The 13,108-nt window shown below is 35.3% G+C and overlaps 1 protein-coding gene across 1 annotated transcript; it reads right to left on the minus strand.

Annotated features, from left to right (window-relative positions):
• Positions 1 to 1,376: 1,376 nt before the first annotated feature.
• On the minus strand, positions 1,377 to 11,330 carry LOC107556543 (EF-hand calcium-binding domain-containing protein 7). The gene is made up of 13 exons (XM_016239685.1): positions 11,059 to 11,330; positions 10,527 to 10,738; positions 10,347 to 10,433; positions 10,049 to 10,244; positions 8,705 to 8,826; positions 5,381 to 5,522; positions 5,148 to 5,257; positions 4,122 to 4,282; positions 3,845 to 3,978; positions 3,234 to 3,382; positions 2,838 to 3,047; positions 1,839 to 1,946; positions 1,377 to 1,630 (listed from the first exon to the last, which is right to left on the minus strand). The coding sequence occupies exons 1-13, from the start codon at positions 11,165 to 11,167 to the stop codon at positions 1,550 to 1,552; spliced, it is 1,821 nt and encodes a 606-aa protein (XP_016095171.1). The 5' UTR covers positions 11,168 to 11,330; the 3' UTR covers positions 1,377 to 1,549.
• Positions 11,331 to 13,108: the final 1,778 nt, after the last annotated feature.

Raw genomic sequence — 13,108 nt, forward strand, 5'->3', positions numbered from 1 at the left:
CGATTCGAAACGCTCCTTCAAGTTTTTACTTTCTAAATTAAATGCGCTCTGCAACATGATGAGACGGGTTGCTGTCAATGCGCAGCGGCTCCTGCTTTTGGCAGTGGGTGAAATGTCAAAGGTGTCTAAAAACAGTTCAGCTAGAAAGACCACCGAGTTCGGTTGCATCAAGTCCGAATCATTTCCGCGAATCGGTTCTTTTGAACAGGTTGATTTAAAGAATCGGAAAAAAATATTCCGCGATTATGTCACGCCGCAGAAGTTACGCCATCCATTCATCCCTGGCATAAAACAAATTTATGCTAAGTTATATATTTTTTTTAATTCTGTTTCATTAACACTGGTGTTATCAAGTCAAATTTCCTGTATTTTGAATCGGACATGATCCCACAAGGTCTGGTGACTCGAGAACCGCACAGACCGATTCAGTCCGACTCGCTCGATTTGTCAATGAATGGTTCAGAAAGGTTTTGCAAACCGATTCATTGAAAAGATCCGACTTATATGAACGAGCCGTTTACGAATTGAACAATCATGAACAATGTGGACAAGATTATTCCCCAGCCAAAATTATTATGTAACGTTTATAAATGTGTATGCAATGTATTTGGAAACGCTATGCTAAGAAATTCCAAAAATGTGACAATGCAAGAGAAGCAGATGTGGGAGCCACATTTTGGATAAAAGATTGTTATACAAAAATCTCTAACAAAACTAGATAACACATAGGCTACACATTGAATGCAAAGTTTGAAAAGAAGTTTACTTTGTTGGTGAGAGATGGCGAGCAAAGGAATGTGGTTTAAATACTCCTCACATGTCATGTGACCTTTAGTGTCTTGTTCTACAGTTACAGTAGTGAAAGTCAAAGGGCAAAATAATTGACTGAAAGTTATAAATAGAAGCTCAAACCTACATGTGGAGCTAAAGGTCAGGGGCGAATAAAATTTAGGTCTGTGTGTATAACACTCTGGAATTTGGATTGTATGTTTGCCCACTAGCTTAATGCCAGACTAGTGCTTAAAACTAAATTATAGTATTTATATTGCTTATGTTAAATTGTTACATAGGAATTGTTTCATAGGAAATCAAACTGATATGACATGTAATGTGATTGGTTACCTGACATTATGGACTGGGGTGAATGTGCAAAAAATAAATAAATAAATAAATAAATTCTTCCAAACAAACCGTCCACGGAAATTATATTAAATCATTGTGTGAACTTTAAAATCATTGTTATAATTTAAATAATAAACAAGTAAATCACAAACAAACAAACAAATAACAAACAAATCTGACAATAATCACAAAAACAATTGAAAATAATTGCTTTTTTTACAATAAAAAACATTAATATATTGAATGTACTGTAATAACATTGATAATGCTTACAGAAACCGCAAAAACAAACAAACATGATAACTTTTGACAGCTATTATTAAACATGTTTACAATGGTCATTGTAGCTAAACAAATTACACAAATATTACAAATAGCACTACATTATTTCTTGACTCATAATAAGTTCCTACCGTTACTGAGGCATTTACAAACTTGGTATGATGGTCTCAACACAGTTGTAAGTCCACTCCTGTTGATCATTTAAAGCCATGACGTGCTGACATACCTGAACAGAGACCAAAAGAGGGCATAATTCTTAAAGATATTCATCATAAGTGTAAATCTGATTGTCTGTCATGTGCAACTAGCCTCGCTCTAGTTTGGTTCTTTTATTAGTTCTAATTGAGAATGGGAAACAGAGCATGAAATGCACCTCATCCCGCATCTACAGAAGAAACTGGTCTCTATTTGTGAGTGAAAATGGTGTATCTCACCATTTTAGTCCTAGCAGGAACCTCCACAGCAAACACACTCATGCCCCTGCTGCTCACACAGTTCTTGCTTTGTTCATTGTTGATGTGCACCGTCATTTTCTGATTGGACTACGGCATCGAAAGTGACAGGAAAAATAGGTGAAAAGAAAACATTACATTACGTTTTAGAACCATTCATTAACCACAATGCCATAGGAAATGTGAACACTAACATTCAAAAATTTGGGATCAGTAAAAAAAAAAGTACCTTTATTCAGGAAGTATGCATTAAATTGATAAAAAAATATTTCTATTTCACATGCTGTTCTTTTGAACTTTTTATTCATCAAAAAACACTGAAAAAAATGATCACGGTTTTTACAAAAATATTAAGCAGCACAGCCATTTTCAACATTGATATTAATAAGAAATGTTTCTTGAGCAGCAAATCATTATATTAGAATGATTTCTGAAGGATCATGTGACACTGAAGACCAGAGTAATGGATGCTGAAAATTCAGCTTTGCCATCACAGGAATAAAAGACATTTCAAAATATATAAAAAATAGAAATTAATTATTGTGCAAATTGTAACAATATTTCACAATATTACAGTTTTTACTGTATTTTTGATCAAATAAACGCAGCCTTAGTGAGCACGAGAGTCTTCTTTAAAAACATTTTACAAATCGTACCGACCCCAAACATTAGTGTATATTTCAGATCATTATTTCCTCTGACTATGGCAAAATCTCAAGTCCTATTAGCAGATCTAATTCCCTTCTATCTGTTGGAATGGTCTTTCAGCTGACTTTGCCTATATAATGGCAAATCAGGACATTGAAATTCTACTCATGGCCAGGGTTCCTTTCTATAAAGCATTCCAGTTACTTTGTTTTATTCCCGGTGAATGTTAAGTACCAGAGGTGCTAAAGTGAGGCCTACACAGGCATTTTTGAAAGAGTTGGCTTTTTAAACTCTTTTTAACAGCTAAGTGACATAAAACAATAATCAACATACCTTATTGGCAACGACTGATGAAATTCTGCTCTCTCCTTTGTATGTATAAATCAAGACATTCTCATGACCTTTGAGAGATCTGGCCTCTGCTTTTGACGTGATAGACCTCTGTACAGCAGAATTCAACATCTTGATCCCAGAATCCAAATGAACTGCCTGAAGAGTTGCCTTGGCATCCTCACAGTAGACTTCAATGACAAACGGACAGGCCTGGTAGAAAAAAGAAATAATGTACACAGAAATTAGCTCAGCATGTTCTGATTACACTGGCTACAAGTTAGCTACACAAAAAATTATTCCATTTAGAAATAAAGGACATGTTCCCTAAACCCTTGCAAAAACATCTTCAGTTTTTTATTAGTTGGAATTATAAGTTAGTCTCAAAGACCTTTGTACCTCCACCATCTCCAAACTGTGGTTGTAGCCCATGGCCTCCAGGGTGAGCCACAAATCTCTGGGGTCTCCCTCACGATCATTCGCTTCCATCAGGTTGAGCTCCAGGAAGCCTTGTCTAGTTAACTCATTGTTCTTTGTGTCAAAATTCTCTATAGGAGAGCAAATACGGTTATAGAAATGCATATTATTAGACTAGATTGGATATTACTTGTTCAAGATCTGGAAGCAACATTTTTATACAAATTTTTAAAAAATAAAATATTATTGAAGACTTTATCACAACAACCAAAGACATTTACTTGTCAATAATGATTCAATTGCATCAAAAATATGTTCAAATACACCATTTAATGTCAAAGAACTGTATATAAGCACAAATGTATAAATAAATAAGCTTTTTTTCACAAAATCTGTCATTTAAATCTTAATTTTTGTATTAAATGTATTTTCATGTCATACATGTGAAAATCGGTTGTGAATTGAACAAATAGTTAAAACTTGGCAAGAGGAAGATAGGAATTAGCATCCCAAAATTAGTAAGAAACAAGTATTGGATTTCATTTAACAAATGCGATGTGTCGGTTTCATTTACAGTGTGTTTGTATAAGGACCTTTGCAGATGGCCCAGGCATCCTCATCACATTTCTCTCCACTGGTTCTCTGTTCAAAGAAGTTGTACTCCTCTAGGCTCAGCAGACCACTGCCATCCAAATCAATCACTTCAAAGATGTCAGACAATGCCGCCCTGTGGAACAAAACAGTACAGCATCTTTGCATAAATTCAGTATAATGTCAGATACCTAAAATAACCTAAATTCAGTAATCAAACATTTATTCAGCCCTCCACCCTAACTCATTGTACATTTGTTAACATTAGAATTGACTAACTTGAACTCTTTGGTTAGCTCCAGCTCTCCAGACTGGGTGCGGTTGACTAGCTGAGCAGTTTTAGTGGAAGTCTTCCTCGTCCTCTTCATCAATCTGCAGCCAGTGGTGAAGGGCAAGAGCAGATATGAGCCGGCACTGAGCTCTCCTCTCCACAGAAACCTCTGTTCATCAAACATACTGTTATAAATGGTAATCATTTGATTACAATTCCAATGACCTTTGTTTTGCCTTGATGCAGTTCTCTATTTAGCATTTTGATATTTTAATATATAGGCTATACTTTGTATATACCAATATATATTTATATTTTATACTTAAAGACATTTCCTACTTAACTCTTGTTTTTTTTCATATTGTATTAATGTAAAAATGTTCAACAATGAATAGCTGATGCAAACATTTACTATTAATATAGATAATATTGTTAATACAGATATTTATTTCTAAACATATCATACATAGAAAGAGAGAGATAAAGAGAGAGAGCCTTTTGTCTTTATTCTCTCTACATTTATTTTTCAATGTTAGCTGACATAACATATTTTTAAAAAGTTACAGTTGTACCCTGACACTGTCATATTTTTCTGTTTTTGAATATTGTCACAATGATGTCGCCTTGCATTCAGGAACTCTGTGGACAAGACTTCTCTTATTTATCACTTTATTTTATGATTCGTTATATTTGTCAGTAGGATGCTTTTATAATGATTTTGTACAAACATGAAAAGTGTATGAAAAGTCTACATGTGTAGTATATTTGCATAAACATCAGCATTACAAACCAACCCTGTTACCCTTTTGAAATGCCCAATTATATCAACACATCCATTAATATTTATTCATTTAGCCTGAGGTGGAACGGTATATAAAAAGATTAAATTATTAAAAGTCAAATGGAAAAGGTAATTGTGTCAGAGAATCATTGCTTAAAAGAGAATGTCAACATACTTTACATACAAGCAGGCATTATGATTCAATAATATAAATACTATTATATTTAGATAGAAAATGGAAACATTTACCAACCTCCTTATCCCTTAACTCAGTAAAGCAAACCAAATTTGAATCTTCTTTGGTCTCATTCCCTGTCACCACATAGAGAGCTGTGTCCACACACATCCACGGGGAAGGCTTCTCTGTGGCATACACATACAGTCAAAATTACTACTACAAAATTCACTAATCTGCTTAATTGAATACTTTGAATAATTGAAAATCGGTAACTTCAGTAACTTCGGTCTTTAACACCATATATTTACCAGGAATCGGGCTAAGGTTGAGGGGCCATATGGTCAGGTAGACGCTGGTAGTCTCTGGTATTACCAGGCGATACTGAAGAGAAACAATGGTTCCATCTTCCTCCAGATAAAAACAACCTCTCATAAGAGTATGATGCCAATCCTGGTGAAATAGGTGTTAAAGGTACAACACAGTAGAAACATTAAACAACTGCAGTATCATAATTCCAGCAAGAAATGTTTTTGGAGGAAGTTGAAGATGCAACCACAGGGTGGCGCTATTGTATTGACATCTGCTAAAACAAAGGCAATCAAAGACCTGGGTGGAACGAAACTAAATCAAATATTTATTTCAGTATGTAAATTATATAAGAATAAGCCAAAATTTCAATACAGCCCATTGAAATTCATATTATATGCACTAATAATGTAATTAAAAGTAACAATGCCTGAGGAAACCCATAAATTCTTGTCTAAAGCAAGTCTTTTTGCTCTTTTAACTGCTGTTGTTTAGGTCTAGCTAAAATGTTACAGCAAATATACTCTAAATCATCAAGTAATCAAAAAATCGGAGTCAAACAGCCTCCTTTCTGACCCATCAGAGAGTAGTTTTGGGAAATAAACCTTGTCCTCAGGTGCCACAGAGGCCTTTTAATGTTTAGAATTGGTTTATGCTTCTTTTCTGAGTGCTAAAAACATGTTCCCGAAATGACACTTCTTCAACAAAAGCAATTTCCTCCCAGAATTTATGCTGGGTTGTGAAACGTGTTAAGGATCAAATCATAACACTTGGGTGGTTTGTCCACCCCGAATCAAAATGAAGAAAAGCACCCGAGGCAAGTGTCTACTTTAAAAGGCCCTGATGTAGTGTCCCAAGGAGATGGGTCACTCGGCTGGACTAATACACTGCCCTGTCACCTCCCAGGAACCTCCGTAATTTAAAGTCTCGCGCACAGACCGCGAGCCACCATAAAAACACACAACCTGACCCTTTCCAATCCCTACACCCAATTATCAAGCTCCTGGCTCAGGTAATACAACAGGCTGGAACTAAGGCGATAGAACTTTCTTCACCCAAGAGCATCTAGTTTTTTCCAATCTCTTAGCTTTGACGAGTTTGGTCATTATTTTTCTGTGGTAAAGCAAACCAGCTGAGGTTAAAGTCAAAAAGAGTGCAAACAAAGGGAAGGAGATCAATAGCAGAGCTGCACTCATATCGACCAGGTGAAAATTTGCTACCGAAAGGCTTCGATACTACAAAAACACAGCAAATGTATAGATGCCCTTAAGGCACTTGAGTTTAGATAAAGTTTAGGTTGTAGGCAAAACGGAAGTTCCTAGATAGGAACCTTGTGATTGTTACATGGGTGCGTAACAATTTATTCCTTAATTGCTCATTCCATTATTACTCAGCCTTGTCATGCTTTTATTTTACTTTAAAATAATGATATTTTATTTATTAAATTATTATTTTATTTTATACTGATTTTTACTTTGTTTGTTTCTTCCATTTTTAGGTTGACTTTTTAGGAATGGGTCAGGGACAACAGATGGAAATTAGCCTATAATGCTAACTTTGACTCATTTATAATCTAGTTTCTGCTGATTAATGAGCGCTGTCTCTGTCGGCTAAATGACTAAAAATATTTGTATACAATTTGTTATAACATTTCATTCATTAAAAACATGTTACTTTTATTTTAGCATTTTAATTTAGCAGTGCAATATACTAATGCAAAGCTAAGCCAGTTACAGTACATTTTAAGGTACTGCCTGATTGAAACTTGTTTAGCTCAGTTACTCCTAGTTGTGATTTTTACAGCAGTTGTTTAATTTTAAAAATATTTTTTAGGGCTGCAACAACTAATCGATAAAAATCGATTATGAAAATCATCGACAACGATTCTCATGATCGATTAGTCGGGTCTGCCCACAGTGCACGTCGCGTCAAATTACAGCACTGAATTACGCATTTTTATGGACAAAATACATCTAAAAAATAATGGAGGAAACAGAATGAGATGCTGCGGGAGAGTTATGTGATCCAAGCTGCCCAAAACATGAGCATTCTTTATTTTAAGCTTTAAGCTAATGCATTAGCGTAATGGCTTGCCCTGGCACTTTGGCAGATGATGTGTGTGTGTGTCCTCAGTGCAAAAACTTTCAGTTTACGATCATATCCTTATGTATAAATGTCACAAAAACACGCGAGCATTTCCACTTTTGCATAAAAGTCCGTACTGACAGTCTGTGTTAAGTTGTAATCTTCACTGAATGAGCGGCGGGCGCAAAAACATTCATTGTGCTGAAATATCTGTTGCTGAAAGTTAAATCGAGGTTTAAAGGTCAACATGCATTGCGAGTATTTTATGAGAGTAGGAACTGTAAGGGGATAACAGCGTGTAATTGTATGAATATAAATATCAGACGCTTCATAACCGCTTTTTAACAGGATTAAGAAATGACAGGAAGACCTGATTGTGATCAAAGTGAACGTGTTCCTGTAGAACATTACTCTTACCTATTGGTTACAACTGAGTTTGTGACTTTATTCGTCTTTATCATCTTTATTCGTTTAATTTTTAATGCAGAGATTTAAACTATATTCACTATATACTATGCTTACATTTATTAAAACAAATTTATGTAAGGTTTTTAACAAATTATGGTTTGTGCCAATGCTGCTCTAAACTAACAGTACTGGTGATTACCAAAATCCTTTTTAGCTTTCTGTATTGGTTAGACCTCCAATATGTGCAAGCTCTTTAGTACCAGTAGTAGGCTATTTCTAATGCTATAATATAATTATTCCTGTTATCTATGAAAGAAAGGCAGAGAGCTTTATAGTGTTTTTTTTTCAGATACCCAATTACAATAAAAAAGTACAAAAACAATGCCAGCAAGAATTCAAGCTGTTATGAAGGGCATAGGAGGCCTTTTTTATGTGAATAAATACTATTTAGTTGTTTAAGTTTATTTGCCCATTAAATGACAATAACATTTTTGGATTGAAATTTTTTTTTTGACAGATTCCTAAAATGTGTTTTCTCTTTATTACGGCAGGTCTAATAAATTGTTAAGCACTATGTTTTCATAGCATTCAGTTGGCACGTTTGTTTGAAGGACATCAGGCAGAATGTGGAATAGTGTGTTTTTTGTCAATAAAATAAAAAAAGAATTTTTAAAATCCGATTAATTGGGGGGGGGGATATAAATTATATTCATTTAATGATATTTTGATTGTGTAATCTTATCCCAACCTTAACCTCTATTCTTAAGAGTTCTAGCAGAGAGATTTTAAGCAAAGTCCAAAAGAAACCGGCACTCCCACAATGCAGCTGGTACCTGTAGAGATTTGGGCTCCACCAGTCTGCCACTCTTAGTGCTGCCAGCGCCCATGGTGATGGCTGTGGATAAAGATGACCGACGACTGCGAGCTGAAGATGGTCTGGATGATAAGCGACTGTCTGTCATATGCAAAAATAGAGACTATCTTCATTACAACAGCTGCATCACTTAGAAATCCAAAAAAGAAAATGAACAATGAACTGCACACTTTAAAACAATGTTTAAAATTGAACACCCGAAAGCTAAAGCAAAGTATCACTAGTCCTGCACTTACTCATAATAATGACAAATGGCTGCCTTAATCGAAAGGTTTTAAAAGCTCCTTCTTATGCAAACCCTCTATTGAGCTCACATCATGGCACAAATCCAAATGATTTTTCATCACACATGACGGGAGATCAATAGCTTAATCATTACTTACTATATAATAGACTGCAGTGTGAGGAATGGAAACAGAATTGTGTGTTTGTTTGCTTTTTTGTACACCCAAATGTGAAATCCATTCTGTAAAGCAGAGCTGATTGAACCCGACCCGACTTGTACTGTCACATTTTAAAGGAACAGTTCATCCAAAAAATAAAAATAAAAACCTTGAAAATGTACTCACCCTCAGGCCAACATGTAGATAAGGACATCACTTGCTCACCAATGGATCCTCTGCAGTGAATGGGTGCCGTCAGAACGAGAGTCCAAACAGCTGATAATAACAGTCCATCAATTAACGTCTTGTGAAGTGAAAAGCATTTTTTAACTCCAAACAATTACTTCCTGCTAAAACACAAATCCTTAATATTGCTTTCTCCAGTGAAAACGTGCTCTTGTCTTAATCAGTTGAGGAATATGCACAGATCAAGCACTGCTTACAAATCAAAACAGTCCAAAACAGTTCTAAACAAACATGTTGGTGGATTTTGATGTGACAGGAAAACAGGGGATGGACATTTTTTTATTATGGCCAGGAGTGAATGTTTAAAGTTAAAACGCCTTAATGATGGATTTGTTTATTAAAAACATGCAGCTTCTCACTTTACAAGACTTTAACTGATGGACTGAAGGATTATTGTGATGCTTTTATCACCTGCTTGAACTCTAATTCTGACGGCACCCATTCACTGCAGAGGATCCACCGGTGGTGAGCAAGTGATGTAATGCTACATTTCTTCAAATCTGTTCTGATGAAGAAACAAACTCTACCAAAAAACCTAAACCCTAAATTCCTCACTTCAAAAATAAAGAGAGTGAAGGCAAAAGCATTCTGTAGCATTATAAATTACTAATATATTACACTATAATATATTGTGCTTTTATGTTTTGTGCTTGTGTGCAGACCCAGTATCATACCTTTCCTCTGTGTGGTTTCCAGCTCTGTTCTGGGCTGTGTCTCTGAAGTTGGAAGCTCAGGTTGGGACTCTGAGCTCTGTGGGGAGTTGTCCAACTGGTTGCCAAAGTTCTGCCTCTTCAGTTTGGCATCAGCCTCAAGTTTCTTCAGTGCTGCGGTCTGACACTGCTCTGCAGTAGACTCGAGAAGCCTGCAGAACTAAACAGCAGGCTGGCTAATTCAACTCACCTATTTTATACTATAATTTGTCAATTGTCATTACAAACCACCCTTTTTCAACCAAATGCTTGGAGATCATACCTCTGCATAGTCTAACTTCCCATCTTTGTTGACATCTGCTAAGGAAAAGATTTCATCCACTTCCTTACGTGACATTTTTTCACCAGACTAAAACAAACAAATCAAAATACAAACGTGAAATGATTATAAAAGCAGGCAAACATTGTTGTAAAGAGCGAATGGAACAAATTGAACACTTACTGAAGTAAGGATTCTGCTGAGCTCTTCGTGTGAGATATATCCATCACAATTTACATCAAATTTCTTGAAAATTCTCATAAGCTGGTCTGGTTCTGCTGGTCTTTCTTTCTTAAGTATTTCACAAAAGTCATCAAAATTCAGCTTCTTGGTTCCTGGGGGCCAATATTTGTCTAAAGCGTTCTGTGATGGATTTCTACCTGCTTGCTGAAGAACTGAGAGACAAAACAGCAAAGATGGACAATCATTGTATACACTGACTATTAACCTAGTGATAATATTTTGCACTGACATTGGCTAAATAGCAGATATTACTATGAAGATATATTGAATCCCTTTCACTAATGTACTCATGTTGATTATACTATATTATTTGAATGTGCATTATCTACAACGTGTTGTTCCTGAATTATGAACTAACTAATTATGAATTAGTTATGAAGTGTTACCCATTTATTGATATTATCAATAATATCTAATCTTTATATTATGACCAACGTGCAGGTATAAAGATGTTGAGTTGAATTATGCTCACCGATGCACAACTGATCTTTAGAAGTCATATTAACCAGGCTGGATCTGAACACAGACAGATAAGCAGCCCTGCACTTCATATAAAACCTCTCTTCCTCTGAGCGCTGCATTATGAAAATATATTAAATATCCAAGCGAAATATCAAAGCATGTTGTGATAAGAGCAGTGAGCTAGAGAGGCGAGTCTGTGGGCTATTTTATGGTTGGTGTTGTTGTTCACTGTCGAGTCTGATTGCCATGTGGCTGCCGTGTGTAAACAAACCCGGTGCGCAGTTAAAATGAGATAACGGGAAACAACTGCTTTCAGTGCTCCTCATACAATATTTGTTAATTAGATGTGTGTGTGTGTGTGTGTGTGTGTGTGTGTGTGTGTGTGATATAATCTTGGCAGCCAACTCCATCTTTACTCTAACAACATTTTAACTCATACTTTATGAAATTTCTAGGGTAAAATAGAGTTTAACACTGTCAAATACTTTATCAAGTATATAGAATCACAGATAAGTGTTTCCGGGGGACTAAATTACTGCCGCACCGCGCCAAACTACAAAACCGCCTGTCAACTCCACCACAAGAAAAAGAGAAATATTTAAAATGCCGTAAGTGTACTTACGATACTATAATTTACTATATTTACTATAACTATAAGATCATGTGGCTGCCGTGTGTAAACAAACCCGATGCGCAGTTAAAATGAGATAACGGGAAACAACTGCTTTCAGTGCTCCTCATACAATATTTGTTAATTAGATGTGTGTGTGTGTGTGTGATATAATCTTGGCAGCCAACTCCATCTTTACTCTAACAACATTTTAACTCATACTTTATGAAATTTCTAGGGTAAAATAGAGTTTAACACTGTCAAATACTTTATCAAGTATATAGAATCACAGATAAGTGTTTCCGGGGGACTAAATTACTGCCGCACCGCGCCAAACTACAAAACCGCCTGTCAACTCCACCACAAGAAAAAGAGAAATATTTAAAATGCCGTAAGTGTACTTACGATACTATAATTTACTATATTTACTATAACTATAAGATACTATAATTTCAACGATATATGTTTGTGCTCATGTTATCCTTACGAAAAATTAGCTAGAAGTACTCTTATGCTGTTCAACATTACTGCCAAAATACGTTACGCCGTTAAACTGAATAATAGGTACCATAGTACTACTTCATTAAATACCATATAACTAACATTTTACCTGTCCAAGGTCCTCCACGTGAGACAAATACTAAGAAATATTTAATACTTCAATGTCACACCCTGAATTTAAGTCTTAATGAATTTAGGGGTTTACAGTAACGTTACTAGTATCATAACTCACAGATAAACCTAATATAGCTAGTTCAAGAATTGTCACACGTAATATTAATATCATCTAGCAATCGCTATATTCTAATAAAGCTATTGAACTTGAAAGTGTACAAGTGTAATTGGAATTAAAAACACACATCTAATGTACAATGTAATAATGTATGAATGTAAATACATACATAAAGTGCTGAATATCGGTTTGGTGTCTTTTTGTAGATTCACATATGCTGGTATGGATATCATCCACATAAATTAGCAAACCCAAAACTTTTAAAGCATTAATTACAAAAATGACAATTAACTGCTGATAATGATGTTAACCTTTTGACTCCTCTAATAAACTCTCATTTTCTATACAGTGTGAAGAGAGCCCCTTCAGTTACAAGACAAAGAAAACGTGAGTTCATTAAATCATGAACACATCGTCGGGCATCTCTACCATTTATTTCAGATCAGAAATGGCTTTTTCATATTCTTTGAATGTTTATTATTTCAGCCCATTTTAAAGTGACACCAGAACCATGTCAGTAACCATAAGTTAAAGACTTCTTTATTAAAAGTAAAATAACATAAAGAAATCTATACCAATGCTTCAAATTAATTTATTTTAGAGCCCAGCTAAGAGGCGAGCACCAAACAGGGACTATTCCCCTATGACTGGAACCCAAATGAGTCCCACGACAAAACCTGCAGGTACTAAAACCCACAGACTAGCTACTGTATTTTC

Source organism: Sinocyclocheilus grahami, unplaced genomic scaffold, assembly GCF_001515645.1.
Source record: "Sinocyclocheilus grahami isolate Dianchi unplaced genomic scaffold, SAMN03320097.WGS_v1.1 scaffold572.1, whole genome shotgun sequence".
In the NCBI taxonomy this organism is placed as follows: domain Eukaryota; kingdom Metazoa; phylum Chordata; class Actinopteri; order Cypriniformes; family Cyprinidae; genus Sinocyclocheilus; species Sinocyclocheilus grahami.